The sequence below is a fragment of the Rhipicephalus microplus genome, chromosome 10 (assembly GCF_043290135.1).
Source record: "Rhipicephalus microplus isolate Deutch F79 chromosome 10, USDA_Rmic, whole genome shotgun sequence".
NCBI lineage: Eukaryota > Metazoa > Arthropoda > Arachnida > Ixodida > Ixodidae > Rhipicephalus > Rhipicephalus microplus.
Window position 1 is genome coordinate 94,137,138 of NC_134709.1, and position 16,495 is coordinate 94,153,632.

Consider the following 16,495-nt stretch of genomic DNA (forward strand, 5'->3'; position numbering starts at 1 on the left):
ATTTTTTGTCGCCCCTCTGGCCAATGCATTTCACATCCATGAGCTTCATCTGTCATAGCCTTTGTCACTGTTCTAACCACTCGGTGATGAATATCCCAAAAACCAATCAATGTTTGAAAAGAACATTGTTTAGGAATGTAGTTTTTAACCTTTTAATGTTGGAATTACGAAAGAGCTAAACAAAATGAATTGATTTCGCAGTTAAGTTATCTAAAATAAAACTTTAATGCATACTTTTAGGTATGTCTCAAATTCTCTGCATGCCACCGAACCGAGGACCGTTGAACAAAAAACGTACTTTAGAACTACGTAACATGTTATGTGACACATCTTGAGAGTGCACCCATCAAATAAACAAAGGGATTGAAGATCGAACTTAAGTTACTCTGACGAGAAAGAACAAAAAAGTGAGAGCTGTTGCACGTTCTTCACGCTCTCTACCATCAGCTGCAAAAGAATTGATCTTAGCAAAGAATACCTTGTGCAAGACGGTGCTAGTTTATTCATGCTAAAAGCTGCGTTCCTTGTGAGTACTTGACAGTCGGCATTAAAGACTCATTTTGTGACCTTCTTGCTCGAAGTCTTTCAGTATATCGTGAATTCGCGAAGTAAAGGGTTAACGTGGCTTAGCGAAGAGGTCAAGGTGGTGACACTGTTGGTGCCCCTTGCCCCAGGCCGGTGCGATGGTGGGCCTGGCTGCCCGTGGGGCTGGTGCTCCTGGTGGGGGCAGCGGGGGCACTCGTCTGGTTGCACCTTACCCTCAGGCAAGACCTGGACAGTCTCCGGGCACACCTACATCGAGGTAAAAGCAACCACACCACCTGTGGTGGCAGTTTGGTCTTCACCTATGCCACAGTTGCATCATATTCTAGTGGGCTATGAACACGCTCCATGAGGGGCTGCAGCGATTTAAGTGCGATTCAAGTGTGCAGCGGTTTAAATCTAAGCTGAACATCGTCAACCTGTATTAACGTTGGTCTTAGCACAGTCGAGTTTGATAAGCTATGCCAACAATCATGCATTTTGTGAGGAATGCGTGTTATTCTGCATTCAAGTGCACAGTTCTTTTCCATAGCCAGAAAGATGAACCTTAAGATTAGCGGTGAATCTGCTAATCTGAAATTGCAACGTGTGCTAGTTAAATATTCTAGCGGGAGCCACGTTAGACTACACATTACAACACTGGTATTGGAACACTAAACTTCAGCACTGACAAGAAATTTGAAATTGAGAACTTCATGATAGCATTTGTAACACAAAGTGATGACAGCATATAAAAGTAAGGCAAACAGCTCTGTTTGAACAGTTCACCAAAATCCATGCACTATTTAGTCAGGTGATCGTCCACACATGATTGGATAATGGGGATAAAGATCAGGTGCGAATGTGGTGCTGAACAAAATAGGGTGGTGTAGTATATTTGTTCTCATTTGATGCATGCCTATCTTCTAAACTACAACGTTTTTAGGATGCACAAAATACAGAACAAGAAAGAGACACGAGCCTATCTTCTTTGTAGGTTATAGTTAGTGACGTCTTTAGGGAGACGTGTCAAAATGAAGACAATTTAGTGGTACGCTCTGGAACATTGGGTATGCGGCACATTCGATTTCGTGGGTGTTTGTGTTTCTTATACGAAAACATATATCATGACTTATGATATAAAAGAATGTTTCATAGCTGTGTAGTTGACTCTCTTAGCACTGGAACATGAAATGAAGTACTTAAATTGAAAAGTACGCATTGCTTCCAAGGGGTGTTCATACAATGGGACCTTTTTTTTTTTATGTAACTACTCAAGTCTTGAAAAACAATGCCACGTTTGCAACTTAGGAGCCTTCAACATTTTCCTTCCTGTGATTCAGCTTGAAAGTTGTTTTTCTGGAATCACTCAGAGTTTGTGCAAGCAAGCCGTATTGAACAATTATTCTACCACTCCTTAAGCAAACCTGATGTTAACCATTTTCTTAAAAATTTTGTAGAAAAGATTTCAATCCAGCATTCTGCAGACTAGTCTGTGCGAAGTAGAACGTGTACTTCTTATAGTTTACGCTTGCACAGTTTAGACAAACTCGTTGCCTTGGCTGTTTCAAACACAAGTTGCTTGAACCTTATAAGAAAAGACTCCATTTTCTCTTTGTTGCCATAACGTGAAACCTGTTGTGTACTCTGAACAGTTGTCTCATTCCTATTCCTGCTGAACATAAAGTTTGTGGGTTTGATTCTTTTCTGTACTTGGACACATTCCAACTGGTGTGGTGTATAAACGCACTTGCGGACACGGGTATAATTGCACCCTGAAACCTGTCTTTAATCTTTACAACTTTTTCTGACTGTTCATTCTCTGACCCCCTCCTCTCACCGCAAGAGTGGCTATTTTTGGAATCTTGAAGTGGTCAGTTGTTGTTGTTGTTGTTTATTAAAAAATACATACATTATTTATGAATACATTCTTTGCATGGCGAATGAACAATAGGAAGTCCCAAAGTAAAAACTGTCAGGGGGACCTGCTAACAAAAAGTAAAAAGAGTATTAGCTTTTTAGTCAGCAAACAGCGACGAAGTCACAGCAGTATTTAAAAGAAAATGGTGCAAAAGTGTAGGGCCATATGAGCAATAGTGACAATGTGCTTGAAACAAAGAAACCCAAAAGGAAACATTCAAGTCATAAGTCATTTAACAATAAGACCTTCAAGCGCTTACTAAAGGAGTACATTGAGCATGATTTGAGATCAACAGGCAGCGTGTTCCACAGTGTTATGCATGAAAATCTTGCTGTCATTTGACCATAGTTGGTACGTACTTTAGGTAGAAGTAGATTACGGTTAGCTGAAAACCTTGTGTTGTTAGTATTTACAAGAGTAACTCCCGAGAAACTGTAAATGTGTAATTCATTATTAAGGATTCGAAACATGATCATTAGAATTTTGTAGCTGAAGAGTTTATGCAGAGGTAAAATGTTCATGTTGCTAAAAAGGGGGGCTGATGGTGATGAAAATGGTTTGAAAGTAATGAGTCTCAAAGCTTGCTTCTGTAATCGTTCTAGATGATTTACATGTGACCAATATGTATTTCCCCATGATGATACGCAGTATAACAGGTGACTATGAATGAATGCGTAATATAAAGATAAAAGGATTTCAGTGGAGAAGTAAGGTCGTGTTTTGATGATCACGTGAACACCGAAAGACACCTTTTGAATTAAGGCCTGCGCATGCTCGCTTAGTTTCATATGTTTATCTAATACCACACAAGAAATTTAGTAGATGAACATGCATGAATGAAGTGTCCATCAGGCGCCACTGCTAATGAAGCTATGTTTGGAAACAACTGCGGGGAATGGAATACCATGAAATTAGTCTTTGATGGATTGATGAGTGACAGATTCGATACACACCATGAATGAACGTTATTTAAGTGTACGTTTAGTGATTGTTGTAGCATGAGTGGATCCTTGTGTGTGGTAAAAATAGCAGTGTCATCAGCGTAGAGAAGAGCGTTAGTGTGATTCAGACGAAGTGGTAAGTCATTTATAAATAACAATAACAGGAGGGGTCGCAGGATTGACCCTTGAGGAACGCCAATGTTGGTGGTTTTTGGAGATGAAAAACTCTGGTTTATCTGAACAACCTGCGTCCGATCATCAAGATAGCTTTTAATGAGCTGAAGGCGTGGTCCAGATATGCCGTAATAGTCAAGCTTATGAAATAGGATGGCGTGGTTAATTGTATCAAAAGCTTTAGTAAAATCAATAAACACCGCTTCAAAAAGAAGACCTTCATCAATTGTCAATTTAATCCTGTCAGTGAAAGTTATTAGTGCAACTTCAGTCGAAAGACCTGGACGAAAGCCAAATTGGTGATCTGATAATATGTTGAATTTAGATAGGTATTTCATTAAACGGTTGCAAATTAGTTTTTCAATGACTTTACTAAAGAAAGGTAAAATGCAAATTGGGCGATAGTTGTTACAGCATTCGCGATCATCTTTCTTAAAAATGGGGATAATTTTCCCAACTTTAAGGCCTTTAGGAAACACAGCAGCCACGAAAAGTTTATTGATTAAATAGGCTAAGATTGGGGAAAGTTCTTTTGATACAAGTTTAATTTTAGAAGAGCAGGTTTGATTAAGCCCTGGGCCAGTATTCTTTGATGATGAGATGATATTGTTAACTTCATCTGCTACTGTGGGATACAAAAGGAAAGATTGAGGAGTACGTCTTGATACAAGTGTATGCCCTTTCTTTTACCAGAAATCAATCCATCAGTTAACTAACGGTGCATTCCAGTAGTCAAGCAATTAGCATGTAGCAGAGGAAATGCTTGTTGTACAATAAAGCAACGCATTCTTTTGGCATGTGCTGATGCCCGGTGTATTGACCGTCCAGTCATCAGGGCGCTTACCTTAAATATAGTGAGCCTAGACAAACTTTTCGGTTAACAGATGTGATTTCATTGGTTTCTAATTATACTGATCACTGTCAAAAGCAACACTGTCAGTTTATGGGCGTGTCTAAAGGCCATCAATATGTGAGCCGTTTTGTAGTAGTGGGCTTCTCCCCGTTGAGTTTTATGTTGTGGTGAAACCAGCTTGAAGGCACCATGAAATGCATTCACGTTTATGATGTTCACTGATTCCTCAATATAACGAACCCTGACATAACGAAATACAGGTTATAACTAATTCAAAGAAGAATAGTCTTGCCATAAATATAGTGTTAAGAATAAACCTTTATAACAAAGTTTCGGATATAACAAGCTTAATTTCGTGTATGATGCAACTTTGTAATAATGAGGTTTGAGCTTAACTGGAGCCATGTTGAGGTTTGCTTGTCCCTTCTTCTTTTTTTCTTGCAAAAACAATTGACTGTAATGACAAATGTCCCAAGTCTTCAAATAAGCGTGGTTCCTTGGTAAGCACAAATGCGTCACACTTTTAAGTACTATCATTGCTTGTGATGTGTTTGCTCATGTACCTTTTCACTCGCACACGTGGACACTGTCACAGAACGAGCGCTAAAAATGGGCGCGCCGCCAAATTGTCGCGACGAAACGCCGGAGTGACGCCGCGAGCTCAAAAGAAAAAGAAAACAAACATCTAAAGGCTCCCCCGGGCGCGCGCTCTCCCCTCGGAAGCGTGGCTTCGCCGACGAACCTCACATCGGCGGCCGAGCAAGGCCGCGATTTTCTAGATGGAAGGGGGCGTGGTCATACCGAGTTGAGTCATCGGCCGCGGAGGGCATTCTAACCGTCTCGCCTCTCCCCAGCCTTCGCTGCGTATCGCGACGACGAAATGACGAGAAGTTTCTGGAATGTCGTGCGGAAGGTATTTAACCGAGCAGCGGAGACGAGAGATCAGGAGAAGACGTGAAGTTTCCTGGAAGAGAAACTTCGAAGGAGAAGACGGAAGTTAGCGCCAGAGTGCGTAGGGATTCCGCCGTCTAGTCGGCGAAGGTTTTGTCCGTAGGGACGAAACAGGAGATGAAGAGGATTTCCACCTGTTGGGTGAAGGCTCGAGCTACAGGCAAGAAAGTGTGTTTACCGCTATCGAGCGAAGACGCGTGGCGACAGCTGCGTGTGTGAAGCCGACGTGTTCGGGCGAAGAAGTTTGAAGCTTGGAGAGTGGCCAATTGAAGACGCGAGATTTCCTGGAAGAGAAACTTCGAGGGCGCGGAACGACAACAATGCTGGACTTTGAGTGAGTGATTCTCGGAAGAGTATCATCCAGACTTTTGTTCCAAGAACTTTGGACTGGATAGGTTTTCTATCTCTTTAGTCTTTAAGTGTCTTGGTTGTTCAATGCATGTGACTGCATTATAGAGCGTATCGTTGTCTGTGTCCGTTGTTTTGAGTGTGGCTGATTGTACTGTGTAGTACGTTGTTTGATTGGTGACGTATTGTATGTAACTATTGTGGAGTGTGCATTTTTGTGTATGGTTTTCGATCTGCCATTGTTGAGAATATAATTTTGTTTGTTTATCAATTCTCGGCTCTGACTTGTTCTTTGGGCCATAGCCGGCGTCCGCTGGCGCGCCAAAACCACTTCTAAATTGTCCACGCTTTCGTGGTGCGGTTCGGGGGGCCGATACTTCGGCCCTTGGAATTAGCCCGGCGATCGCTTCCCTAATTAACGGGACCGGTGAGAAACACTATGAAGATAAGTGAAAAGATAAGTGAAAAGATAAGTGAACAGTGTGATGCGGTGAAATGGATAAAGCCACTTCTTCAACGATCCTTGTAGTGCGTCAGTCCTTGTGCACTCTCTGCCTCCAAACGTCACCGTTCGTTGCATACATCACCGTTCGTTGCGTACGTTGCATACTGTTGTACTTTTCTTGAGCGAATGTGCCAAACCGATACACTCACTTCTATGTCAAAATGTTTGGCAGCTGAATCGGTAATGCGCTGTTGACTATGTTGGCCAGTGTATAAAGAAGCAGACGTCCTGCTACTTTTGAAGTCTGATGTATTAGACTGTAAGGTCTGTTGCCTGCCTGACTGCTCTGTTATGTTGACCACGGTCCCGCTACAGGCACTGTAGCGACCCGCGCAGCTGGCTGGTTTGTGACTTCTGTCGTTACGTGCTTGGTTCACTGAGCCGATGTACCATTTCGAAACCACAGCACTCTCTCATTGTTTTATCATGGGCTGCACACACCCAGATCGGCATGAATATGCTTGGCCAGGAAACATGGAATGGATGTGTGGTGTAACATTTTGATAAATACAATATGATATAATTTATGTGTAAGACAGTAAAACCACGGATATTACTAAGAACACAAGACAATCAACACACAACAGATACTAGGCTTCTAGCTAGCTCCAACATTTACGTCTTTTCTCATTAACAATGTGGGATAGTACACAGGATGAAGAGAGTCCTTCTTTGAAGACAAAGCTGCAGTGAACCTCGATGGAACCAACGGAAGCAAAATAACTTTCCTTTTTGTGTGTCATTTGTGAGATATTCTTAAACACTGATAGTAGGCTTGTTACTGATTACGGACCCTTAGTTGTTCCGTCTGGTGCATCCTTAGTGCTAGTAATTTTTGCACATTTTACTTGTAGCGTCAGCACTTCAATGCCAGTCATGACATAGTTAAGCAGTGTAGTTTATGTGCAAAGCATGTGCTTAGGCCCAATGAGCATTATTGGGCTGTTACTTTTTGTAACAGTGTTGGCATTAAACTTTGCATCCACGCGAAAATGATGGAATGTGGAACTTCCTGCGTATTCTGCTTGGAGCTTCGCACATCCTGCAATCGACTGTGCTCAGTGTGACAACTTGCGTGCAGTGGACGTGGATGGCAAGAAACTGCCCGCGCAGCTGCACGACCTCCATGCCCAGATCAAGGGCCTCGAGCAAAACCTGAGCAGCACGACCGCCGAGCTGCACCGAACTGCAGCGGATCTTGTGGCACTAGCGAAGCAGGTCGGTGCACGTTACACTCTTTTGTTGCTGTTTTACCAGAGCTTTGCAAAGACCCTGTTGCTCCTGAGAGAAGCTCTTGACTATGATCATCATCTTAATTATATGCATGTCTTTTCTTTAATCTTTTAATGAGGCTGCAGGAAACCTAATTATCAACTACAACATGTGCATGACAATGCCGTTGAAAGCTATGTTTCTACTAATCTGTGTCACACCTTTTGCCCCGCCGCGGTGGTCTAGTGGCTAAGGTTGCTGACCCGCAGGGCGCGGGTTCGAATCCCGGCTGTGGCGGCTGCATTTCCGATGGAGGCGGAAAGGTTGTAGGCCCGTGTGCTCAGATTGGGGTGCACGTTAAAGAACCCCAGGTGGTCTAAATTTCCGGAGCCCTCCACTACGGCGTCTCTCATAATCATATAGTGGTTTTGGGACGTTAAACCCCACATATCAATCAATGACTGTGTCACACCTTTACAGAATTTTTGTCAAGTTTACCTGAAAGGGTTTTCTGTATTTCCACAAACGTTTATTGTCACGAGGTCAGGATGTGGACCAAGGCAGCAAACTCGGTGTTCAGATAAGACTGTTTATTCGGCCAAACTTGTGGCCAGGAAACTGAAAGTCAGATTACAGCAACACATGGGCACTGATAGCGGCAAACAGAGCATCAGCCGGCGATCAAATGACAAGCGGCGAAGTGTGTCAGCAGTTATACACTTGCCATCAAATATTCTAGCGTTATCATTAGTGGCGGCATAGGTTCCAGAATAATCTGTAATGTTCCCAAAGTGGGCCTAATCTTAACATAACGATCTACTGCAGTTCTGAATCTTCTTGAACATTGTAGGCGCGGTTTGCACTGAGAATTAGTGACAGTGAAATGGGGTGATAACAAAACTTGAGGAGAGATTGTGGCATTATCTACAGCACCCCCTTCCCCTCTTGTTTGTCTTTCTGGGGCTATGCTAAATTTATTTCCAGAAATCCTACGTAGGAAACTGGAATTTTAACGGAGAACATTTGCAACGATGTTTTGTGGAAAAATGTTTGCCTTTTAATCCCTGTGACATGTGCAAGAAACAGTCGTGTTAAAGGGTTAGCATAGGTGTGGTACTTTGTCACCGGGTATGTCATCTCTGTTCATAGCTGGGACCTAGCAGAAAGAAAACAGAGCTGTGGCTAAGTTGAAAAGTGCAGCTGTTTGACGATATTAAGGCTTGTCTGTGCAGAAGGAAGTATGATCTGTAAACTTCAATGTGCCGCTAATTTCGTTATCGCGAAAAATGTGCATGCACTCCTGAGGTTTCTGTGACATATTCCTCTGTGCACCATCACAGTCAACTGTACAGGTGTCACACATTTCTCACCTTGTTCCTTTTTTTTTTATCGTACGGAAGCTTTTGCTTGTGCGCTAAATGTGACACTGGGGCTTTTTCTTTTTACTTTTACATTAAAAATAATTTGTTGTCTCATTGATAGAAACACACAATCATTGACTATAGTTAGGATGTCGAACTTATTATGAAGCTTCTATGCCCTCACCTTTTGAAATGAAACTAAATATAGTGTGCCACCTTTAGTGCACAATGACGAAATAAAGCTCCAGCACACACCATCGTTAGAAAGGCCTAATGACTATGTTTAATCAGCACTCCTATTTGATTTAAGAGGGTTTCATCCTTACCACTCAGCTTAGCTTTTTAGACTGCTCCTTGGCTGGCAGATTGGGACTGAATGTTTGTTTACTCGTTTTCTTGGCGGCATATCATTCAGCACCTTACTTGGTTATATAGTGCTTAGTTGTGCCTTGTATGTGATGTTTCAGAAGTGATACAGTTAATAAACTCTTTAAAAGTGCCATGCCACCCTATTTTCGGTCATAATCCGTGTCATGTGAATAAATCCTTGCACATTGACAAACAAGCTGGCGAAGTTTTAGAGCATATGGTCAAGCAATTCATTTGTAATTGAAATCTTTTCATAAGCACGTGAGCGGCCTGAGAGTCGAGCAACCTTGGCATATCGGCAAACCGAAAGGTAGAAGCTGCTTGCCGTGTGAGCGTCTGCTTTCCAGTGAATGATTTTGTTCAGTGGTCAACTGCAACTGCAGTCTAGAAATTGCACCCCTCTTTAGCTTGAAACATAGAAACCGAATATGTGCAGCACCAGAAACTCTCCACCACATGTAGCGCATGATGTCACACATGCCATGCCGGCCACCGGCGGTGGGCAGGGTCTATGGCCGGTGACTTCTAGGGCTTGTTGTGCTCTGAAATCAGTTTTTTTTACAGTGAATTTTTATATATGTATGGGCTCAATAAACCTCTCTCTCTTTCTCTCTTTTTTGCTGAAAACTGTAAATTCCTAAGTGCTCCTTTAACTATGAGTGAACGTTGCTCGTGGTGTACAGTGCACTAAAGCTGTCTGTTGAGCTATCCTGACTTCTGGTGTTGTCCACAGGTGGCTGATCTCAAGGCAACAACAGGCAGCTTGCAAGAGAGCGTGGCTTCGGCCCCTCAGATCAAGGGGCTCCCCAGTGCCGTTACCGACCTCAAGCAGGTGCTTTGGGCAAATTACAGCTTCTTTGTATTCAGTGTACTAAGTATAGGAGTAATAAAAAGAAATAGTGGTTGGAAGGGAAAATGAAAACTTGCAATGACAAAAAAAATCCGTGTGCAACGAAGCTGACATTTCTAGAAGCGGACTTTTCTTTAATGCTGCAACTGTTGCAGCCTTGAAGACAAGTCTATTTGTCAAAATGTCGGCTTCAGCACACACCAGCTGTGTACAGAATTTTCATCAGCAGTGTAGAAAAGTAAGCACCTCCACATAGGCAAACCTTCTCAGCACTGGAGTAGTCAGAGCCGTTGATCCTATCAACCAGAATAGCCACGGGCATCAAAAGTTTGGCCGGGCACAATACACAACGCGATTACGTGACCTCCTGTTTTTTACAAGGCACAAGATTTAGTGTTGTAGTAGACATGCAGGAATGTTGTAATTAATTTATAATTATGATCAATAGGGTGAAACAAATGTGCAGCTGTCTTTTACTCTATATAGTTGAACATCATTGACACGTTCCCACCTAGTATGATTTCCTGGCTCCCATGCCTGAAATCAGAAAACCTAAAAATAACCCAGTAGAGCTGTGTGTAATATGTTCCAAAGTTAAAACAGAGCGCAAACTGATCAGCGCACATGATTGAAATGATATGCAATAGTCGTGAGCAGCTGTTGCCTTTTGGAACGCTTATCACTCCCACTAGATTTTGCATGTTGTGTTGTTCCACAACTGTAATGCATCACGTGCAGAGTTGAGTTTGTTAGCCGGTAGGGAAGCAGCAGTTTTCTTCACGAATAAGGCGAGTCACACGTTAACTTGCAAGCATATGCAATCGTATCCCAAATACGTATGATCTAAAATACGACTCCTGCTCTTCGACAAACCTAGCCCCATATTTCCAAGCGGCAATGTGAAAAAAACCGGCACTCACATGGTGCAATGTTTCGTTTGATGCCACGGTGGTAGGGTTTTTTTAGGTAATGCTGGCTGTTCCAGCGTTTGATTTTGCAATATTTCGGTTGGTCAACGCACGTGACCACGGCGTTGTTGCTTGTCAGGACCGGAACTAGCTGGCTTACCTCCAGCAAGAAGCCAGATGTTGGAAAACTGAAGAGGCCTACTATGTCTTTTTTTTTTTTTTGAAAAACAAATCTTTTGTTGCTCTTGCTCCTCAATAGGGGCTTGTGAGCCTCAAATTTTACTGCATTCCAATCATACGTTTTCCCGAATAGTGCTATTTTTCCCATGCTTTTTTGAAAATGTATCAGCGAGGTTCCTTTGTAAATGCATATTCGCTTTGTGTGGAAACTAAACCCAGAGAAAAGCCCTAAACACGGGACACTTGACAGAAACTTGCATAATATACTTATGATAGCAATCTGATTGACTTAGAGAGAGCAATAGCTCCTATTTGCATTAATAAAGTTGCATTATTTCAGGGACGACTTGGCTACTTTCTTCACGAGAAGCTCTTGTGAAGCTAGGAGAGTACCTTGTGTTAAGATCCATTTCTAGCTGTGACTCCCTCTCAGCAGTAAAGACCAACCTGAATGTCTAAGCTCTTGCTGTTAGCATGAGCCTAAACCAAGTGCAGGAGCTGGAATATTGTGGTGACCATTGCATTTCAAGCACCATCTATGCACAGTTACCTTGTTGCAACTCAGTAGCAGCAATTGAGGCAGGCACTCAGTCGGTATTTCTGGGGCTTGCATGAATGGGCTCCAATTCTGTCACAAAAAAAAAGTGTTCACTATGTCTATCAGATTAGTCAAACAATAGTCAATCACTTTATGTCAATTTCCACAATTAGACGCTAGCAACTAGCAAATGTGTCTGTCACAAAAGTATTGTTGAATTCAATCTTTACACTTAGGTCATTGTCATATTGTCTGTGTACGTGCATCCAACTCTGTTGCGGTTCTCATGTATTGCGCCGACACACTCAACCTGGACCGAGGCTGACGCGGCCCCCCCTGTGTTTGTTGCATGCAGAATGTGGCCAACTTGGGCAGCCAGGTGTCCAGTCTGGAGAATGGCCTTCAGGCCCTCAAGGAGCAACACAACAGCCTGCAGGTACTGCGCAAGGACGTTGACCAGGTCAAGGTCAGTGGCCCTTTGTTATCTTTTTTTAGATTGGGGTGGGGAGCGAAGTGATAATGTCAGGCTGAAGAAACCAAGCTGCAAAGCAGAAACAAACAAAAAAACTTCTTCCAGTTCCACCCAGTGTGAAATCTCCAGAAACAGAAGCACTCAGGTTCTCCTGTTTTTCCTCTATGATTTCCTGCCTTTTTTTTTACACGTTTTGTAACTTTGTGGGGATGTATGTGATTGTGTTATTTGTACAGTATGGAGTAAAGATACATGAAAAAGAATGTTTAGATGCATTCCCCTGTCACCGTCACCTCTGCTACAGGGACTTTAGACCCTATTCACGTTCAAGACTCTGTTTCACCCCGACTGGCACCCGGCGAGGACTGTTGTTCATCACCCTTCTTGCTGGGTTGTCAGACAGGTAGCTTTAGTTGCTTAAGCCAGGATTACTTTTCTTTTTTCTCAGGGGGAGACGCTCAAAGCAGCCACATTGTTTTATTCTTCACTACCCACAGGTCCCTCTATTTAAAAACAGCGCGTTCAACGTCATCGACGCTTGAGCACACATAGTCTCAGGCACTGCCCCGCTGTGGGGTGCTACTTTCTTATGGTATTTAGGTGGGTGTTTCGAACTGATGCAAATTTGTTCGAAATCAACGATGCTAGCATAAATTATACGATGCGTTAGAGTACTTACGTTTTAGATTGAACATTACCATACACAAAGCTACAAATCACTGTAAAAAAAGTTGCAAACAAAAGTTTCCCTTGCAGGGGTCTTTTAATGGGCGTGTGAGGAAATTTAAGTGTGACATGTGATGCGGAAACCCTATCTGTTGCCAGGCCCAGCCCAAGAACAGCTTAATGCCATCAGCTAGCAAAAGGAAGGCTCATACTCGGGCCTCGCTCTGCACTGCTTCATCTGTTGCATTCACAGTCTCGTGGCTGGAGCACTAAACTTCAAAACATTGCACTGAAAACAGCGTACTACAGGGGAATGTGTGTCGTGGTAGCAGTGGCGCAGGCCTTTGAGGTGTGATTAGTGCGTGCGTGACTCTTGCACAGCTGTTTAGAAGTTTGCCTTAGAGATGATAGGTGTACAGCAGATTTAGCTTCAAAATGACGAAGGCGTTGAGCTGAAGTGCCCCTGTCTTATTGCCACCAGTCTTGTGCGAGCTGGTTTCATGAACTTCTTAATTTCGTCGCTCCTTGTAACTCACTGCCACTCTTGGCTGCATTTCCCATCTCTTTATGCACCATGCAGTACAATCGTGATTTTTAAAATGCGTGAGCATTTTTACACCCGCTCAACAAATAAGCTGTCTGTTCGTCTGTCTGTCACAAAGATGATCACTAAGAAATTAATGAACAAAAAGAAATAAGTTTTTACTCCAGTGCTTACATTTTAAGCCGGGCTCTCACTATTCTGGGCAAGTCTCTCAACTGCTATGCTACACATTCAGGTTTGCAAAATATGAACATGTGGGACCTACATGAATGCATTACTGGATTTGCCTGCATACTCTTCGCAGTTTTCTTGTTTGTTTTTTTTTGTAGAACCTGATGAAAAGTTTGGGGGTGCGATAATTATGCAGGGAAAATTTTCCGCGAAAACGTACAAAGTGAAAAGAAAACGAAGTGGCTGCAAATTGGTTTTCTCACACCAGCAGCTAACTGCGTGCTTTGAGAGGTACTGATCGAAACTTACTTTAACAATAAAACCGCAGGTTTAATAGAAATCAAGATTTGTTTGCAGATGCTAAAGCAACTGTCTCAAGGGTCTTCGTGTAGAGACTCTTGACATAATTAAGAGTGCCGCCTTAACCTATGAATATTTCCCAGTCTTAAGCCCACGGAAGACCCGATGCGTCTTGTTGGTGGCTTTCAGCTTTTCGTGCCGCCGTCGCCAGTAGTGAATGCAAAACTCGTCGACTCCAAAGTTCTTGCCGGTGGCCCCGTTGCCGTTTTATGCATGATCAATCAGTTTCTCAAATTGAAAGCAGCCCTGTAGCTTCCATATTGCCACCTACCGTAATTACTTGAATTTAACGCGCACCTTGTTTCCGGTTAAGCGAGTTCATAAATCGCATGCGCGTTAGAATCGAGTACGAACAAAAAATTACGGTCAATCTATTGCCATCGGCAAATCCAAAATGGCCGCCCCCTACGTGCGTCGGCATGGCGCACCTTTCCTTCCTCCGTGGCATGGCGCGTCGGCCATGTCTGCCTATGTGTTTCCCATGTGCGGCACTTCGTAAGTGTGCTGAGGAGTTCGTCATCTAGTAGTGCATTAGCATCGACGGCGTGGAAGGGCCGACCCCAAAAACTCGAGTGCACCACGATGCCGATTTTAAAAGAAAAGTCATCGCGTGTGCAGAAACGGACGGAAATCGAGCCGCATCTCGGTCGTTCGGAGTTCCCGAAACGTGCGTGCGGGACCGGCGGAAACAAAAGCAAAAGATTGTCGACAGCAAAGCTTCACGCAAAGGCTTCAGTGGACCACAGCTAGGTCGGTTTCCACAAATTAAAGAGCTGCTCGGCGAGTATGTGCTTGAGCAGCGAGCCGCACAGCGGCCCGTGACGACAGAACTGCTCCAAGTGCGGGCTATGCAATTAGTCTTAGAAAAAGGTCTAATGCGGAGCCAGTTTAAAGCGAGCAGGTGCTGGAAAAGTAACTTTATGAAGAGGAAAGGCTTTTTCCTCCGAAGGGGAACATGCATATGCGAAAAGTTTTGCGAAGGAGTACGATGAAAAGCTTCACAGTTTTCAGAGGTTCGTCCTAAACTTGCGGCGCAACAACGGCTACCTGCTTGGGCAAATCGGGAATGCCGATCAGACGCCTCTTTACTTCGACATGCCTGGCATTACAACCGTCGAGAAGAAGGGGGCGAAACAAGTTCGCGTGCTGACATCGGTCCACGGTAAAACTACAGTGACGGCAATGCTCTGTTACACGTCAGATGGGCACAAGTTTCGCCCGTACCTCATATTTAAATGGAAGACGCTCCCGAAAGGAGTCGTTTTTTCGAGTGGTGTGATCGTGCGGGCCAGTGAGAAAAATGGGTGCACGTTGCAATCGATGTCTTACGTTTTTTTTTTTTTTTCGCGGTGGAAATCGGGTGCGCGTTACAATCGAGGGCGCGGTAGAACCGAGTAAGTACGGCACTTCTAGTAGTGGGTCGTATGCCAAGGTGAAGGCTCACACCTCAGAGAAGAAAGAAGTGCGCGTGGTTTGTGTGGCTAGGAGTATCATACAGCTACGTCATGGCCGATTTCAACTGCTCGTTACAAATTTCAGCAACGAACACCGACACCTTTTCCGTGGCACTTTGTTAGCGTTTGCAGATGAATTAGGAACCGTTCCCATCTGCTTCTCGTCGGACGCAGTGGAGGTCGCCGATACGCCTCTAAACAATATCAATATTATATCTAACCTCACACCAGAAAACCAGACAGCACTGCGAAAACTCTTGCTTGAATTCAAGTCATGCTTCGCTGCTTCCTCTAAGGTGTGCCAAATTTCAATCACTAGGCACAAAATCGTCACTTACGACGACGCCTGCCCAGTACACCAACAGCCTTACCATGTGTCAGCGAAGGAACGAGAAGCCATTTGTACGCAAGTTCGAGAAATGCTTGACGACGGCATCATTGAGCCTTCCAACAGTGTGTGGTCCTCTCCGGTCGTCCTAGTCAAGAAGAAAGACGGAACGCTACGTTTTTGGGTCGATTACCGGAAGCTGAACAGCGTGACTAAAAAAGACGTGTACCCGCTGCCACGCATCGACGACTCGTTAGACAGATTACGCCGCGCCCACTATTTTTCCTCTTTGGATTTAAAAAGCGGGTACTGGCAGATTGAGGTTGACGAGCGAGACCGCAAGAAAACGGCCTTTGTTACCCCTGATGGCCTGTATGAATTTCGAGTCCTTCCTTTTGGTTTGAGAGGCCACAACCTTCCAGCGAATGATGGACACTGTGCTTACTGGTCTGAAGTGGCAAACTTGTCTCGTATACCTTGATGATGTTGTCGTTTTTTTCTGAAACCTTCCAGCAACATCTTGACCGCCTCAGGGGTGTGCTACAGGCTATTCGATCAGCAGATCTTACACTCAAACCGCAGAAGTGTCACTTTGGTTATGAAGAGCTCAAATTCTTTGGCCATGTAGTCAATGCGAAAGGAGTCCGACCCGACCCCGACAAACTTGCCACTGTAGCCGCGTTTCCGCATTCTACAGACAAAAAGACTGTTCGGCGCATTCTGGGCTTGTGCGCCTACTATCGACGATTTATTAGAGGGTTTTCGAAGATAGCGGAACCCTTATCTCGCCTTACACGCGACGACACACCGTTTGTATGGGCTACCGAACAACAGGCTGCTTTTGTCGAGCTACGACAGCGGATGCAG

At 43.9% G+C, this 16,495-nt stretch overlaps 1 protein-coding gene across 2 annotated transcripts in view; it reads left to right on the forward strand.

Moving 5' to 3' along the window:
• Positions 1-16,495, forward strand: part of LOC119180987 (uncharacterized) — a 51,325-nt gene that overhangs the window by 20,732 nt on the left and 14,098 nt on the right. The window contains exons 2-5 of one of the 2 annotated variants that reach the window (XM_037432142.2): positions 675-802; positions 7,297-7,433; positions 9,891-9,989; positions 11,989-12,099. In XM_037432142.2, the coding sequence (XP_037288039.2) occupies positions 675-802; positions 7,297-7,433; positions 9,891-9,989; positions 11,989-12,099 (475 nt within the window). The remainder of the gene's footprint in view (positions 1-674; positions 803-7,296; positions 7,434-9,890; positions 9,990-11,988; positions 12,100-16,495) is intronic. The other variant, XM_037432140.2, reaches the window with a different exon arrangement.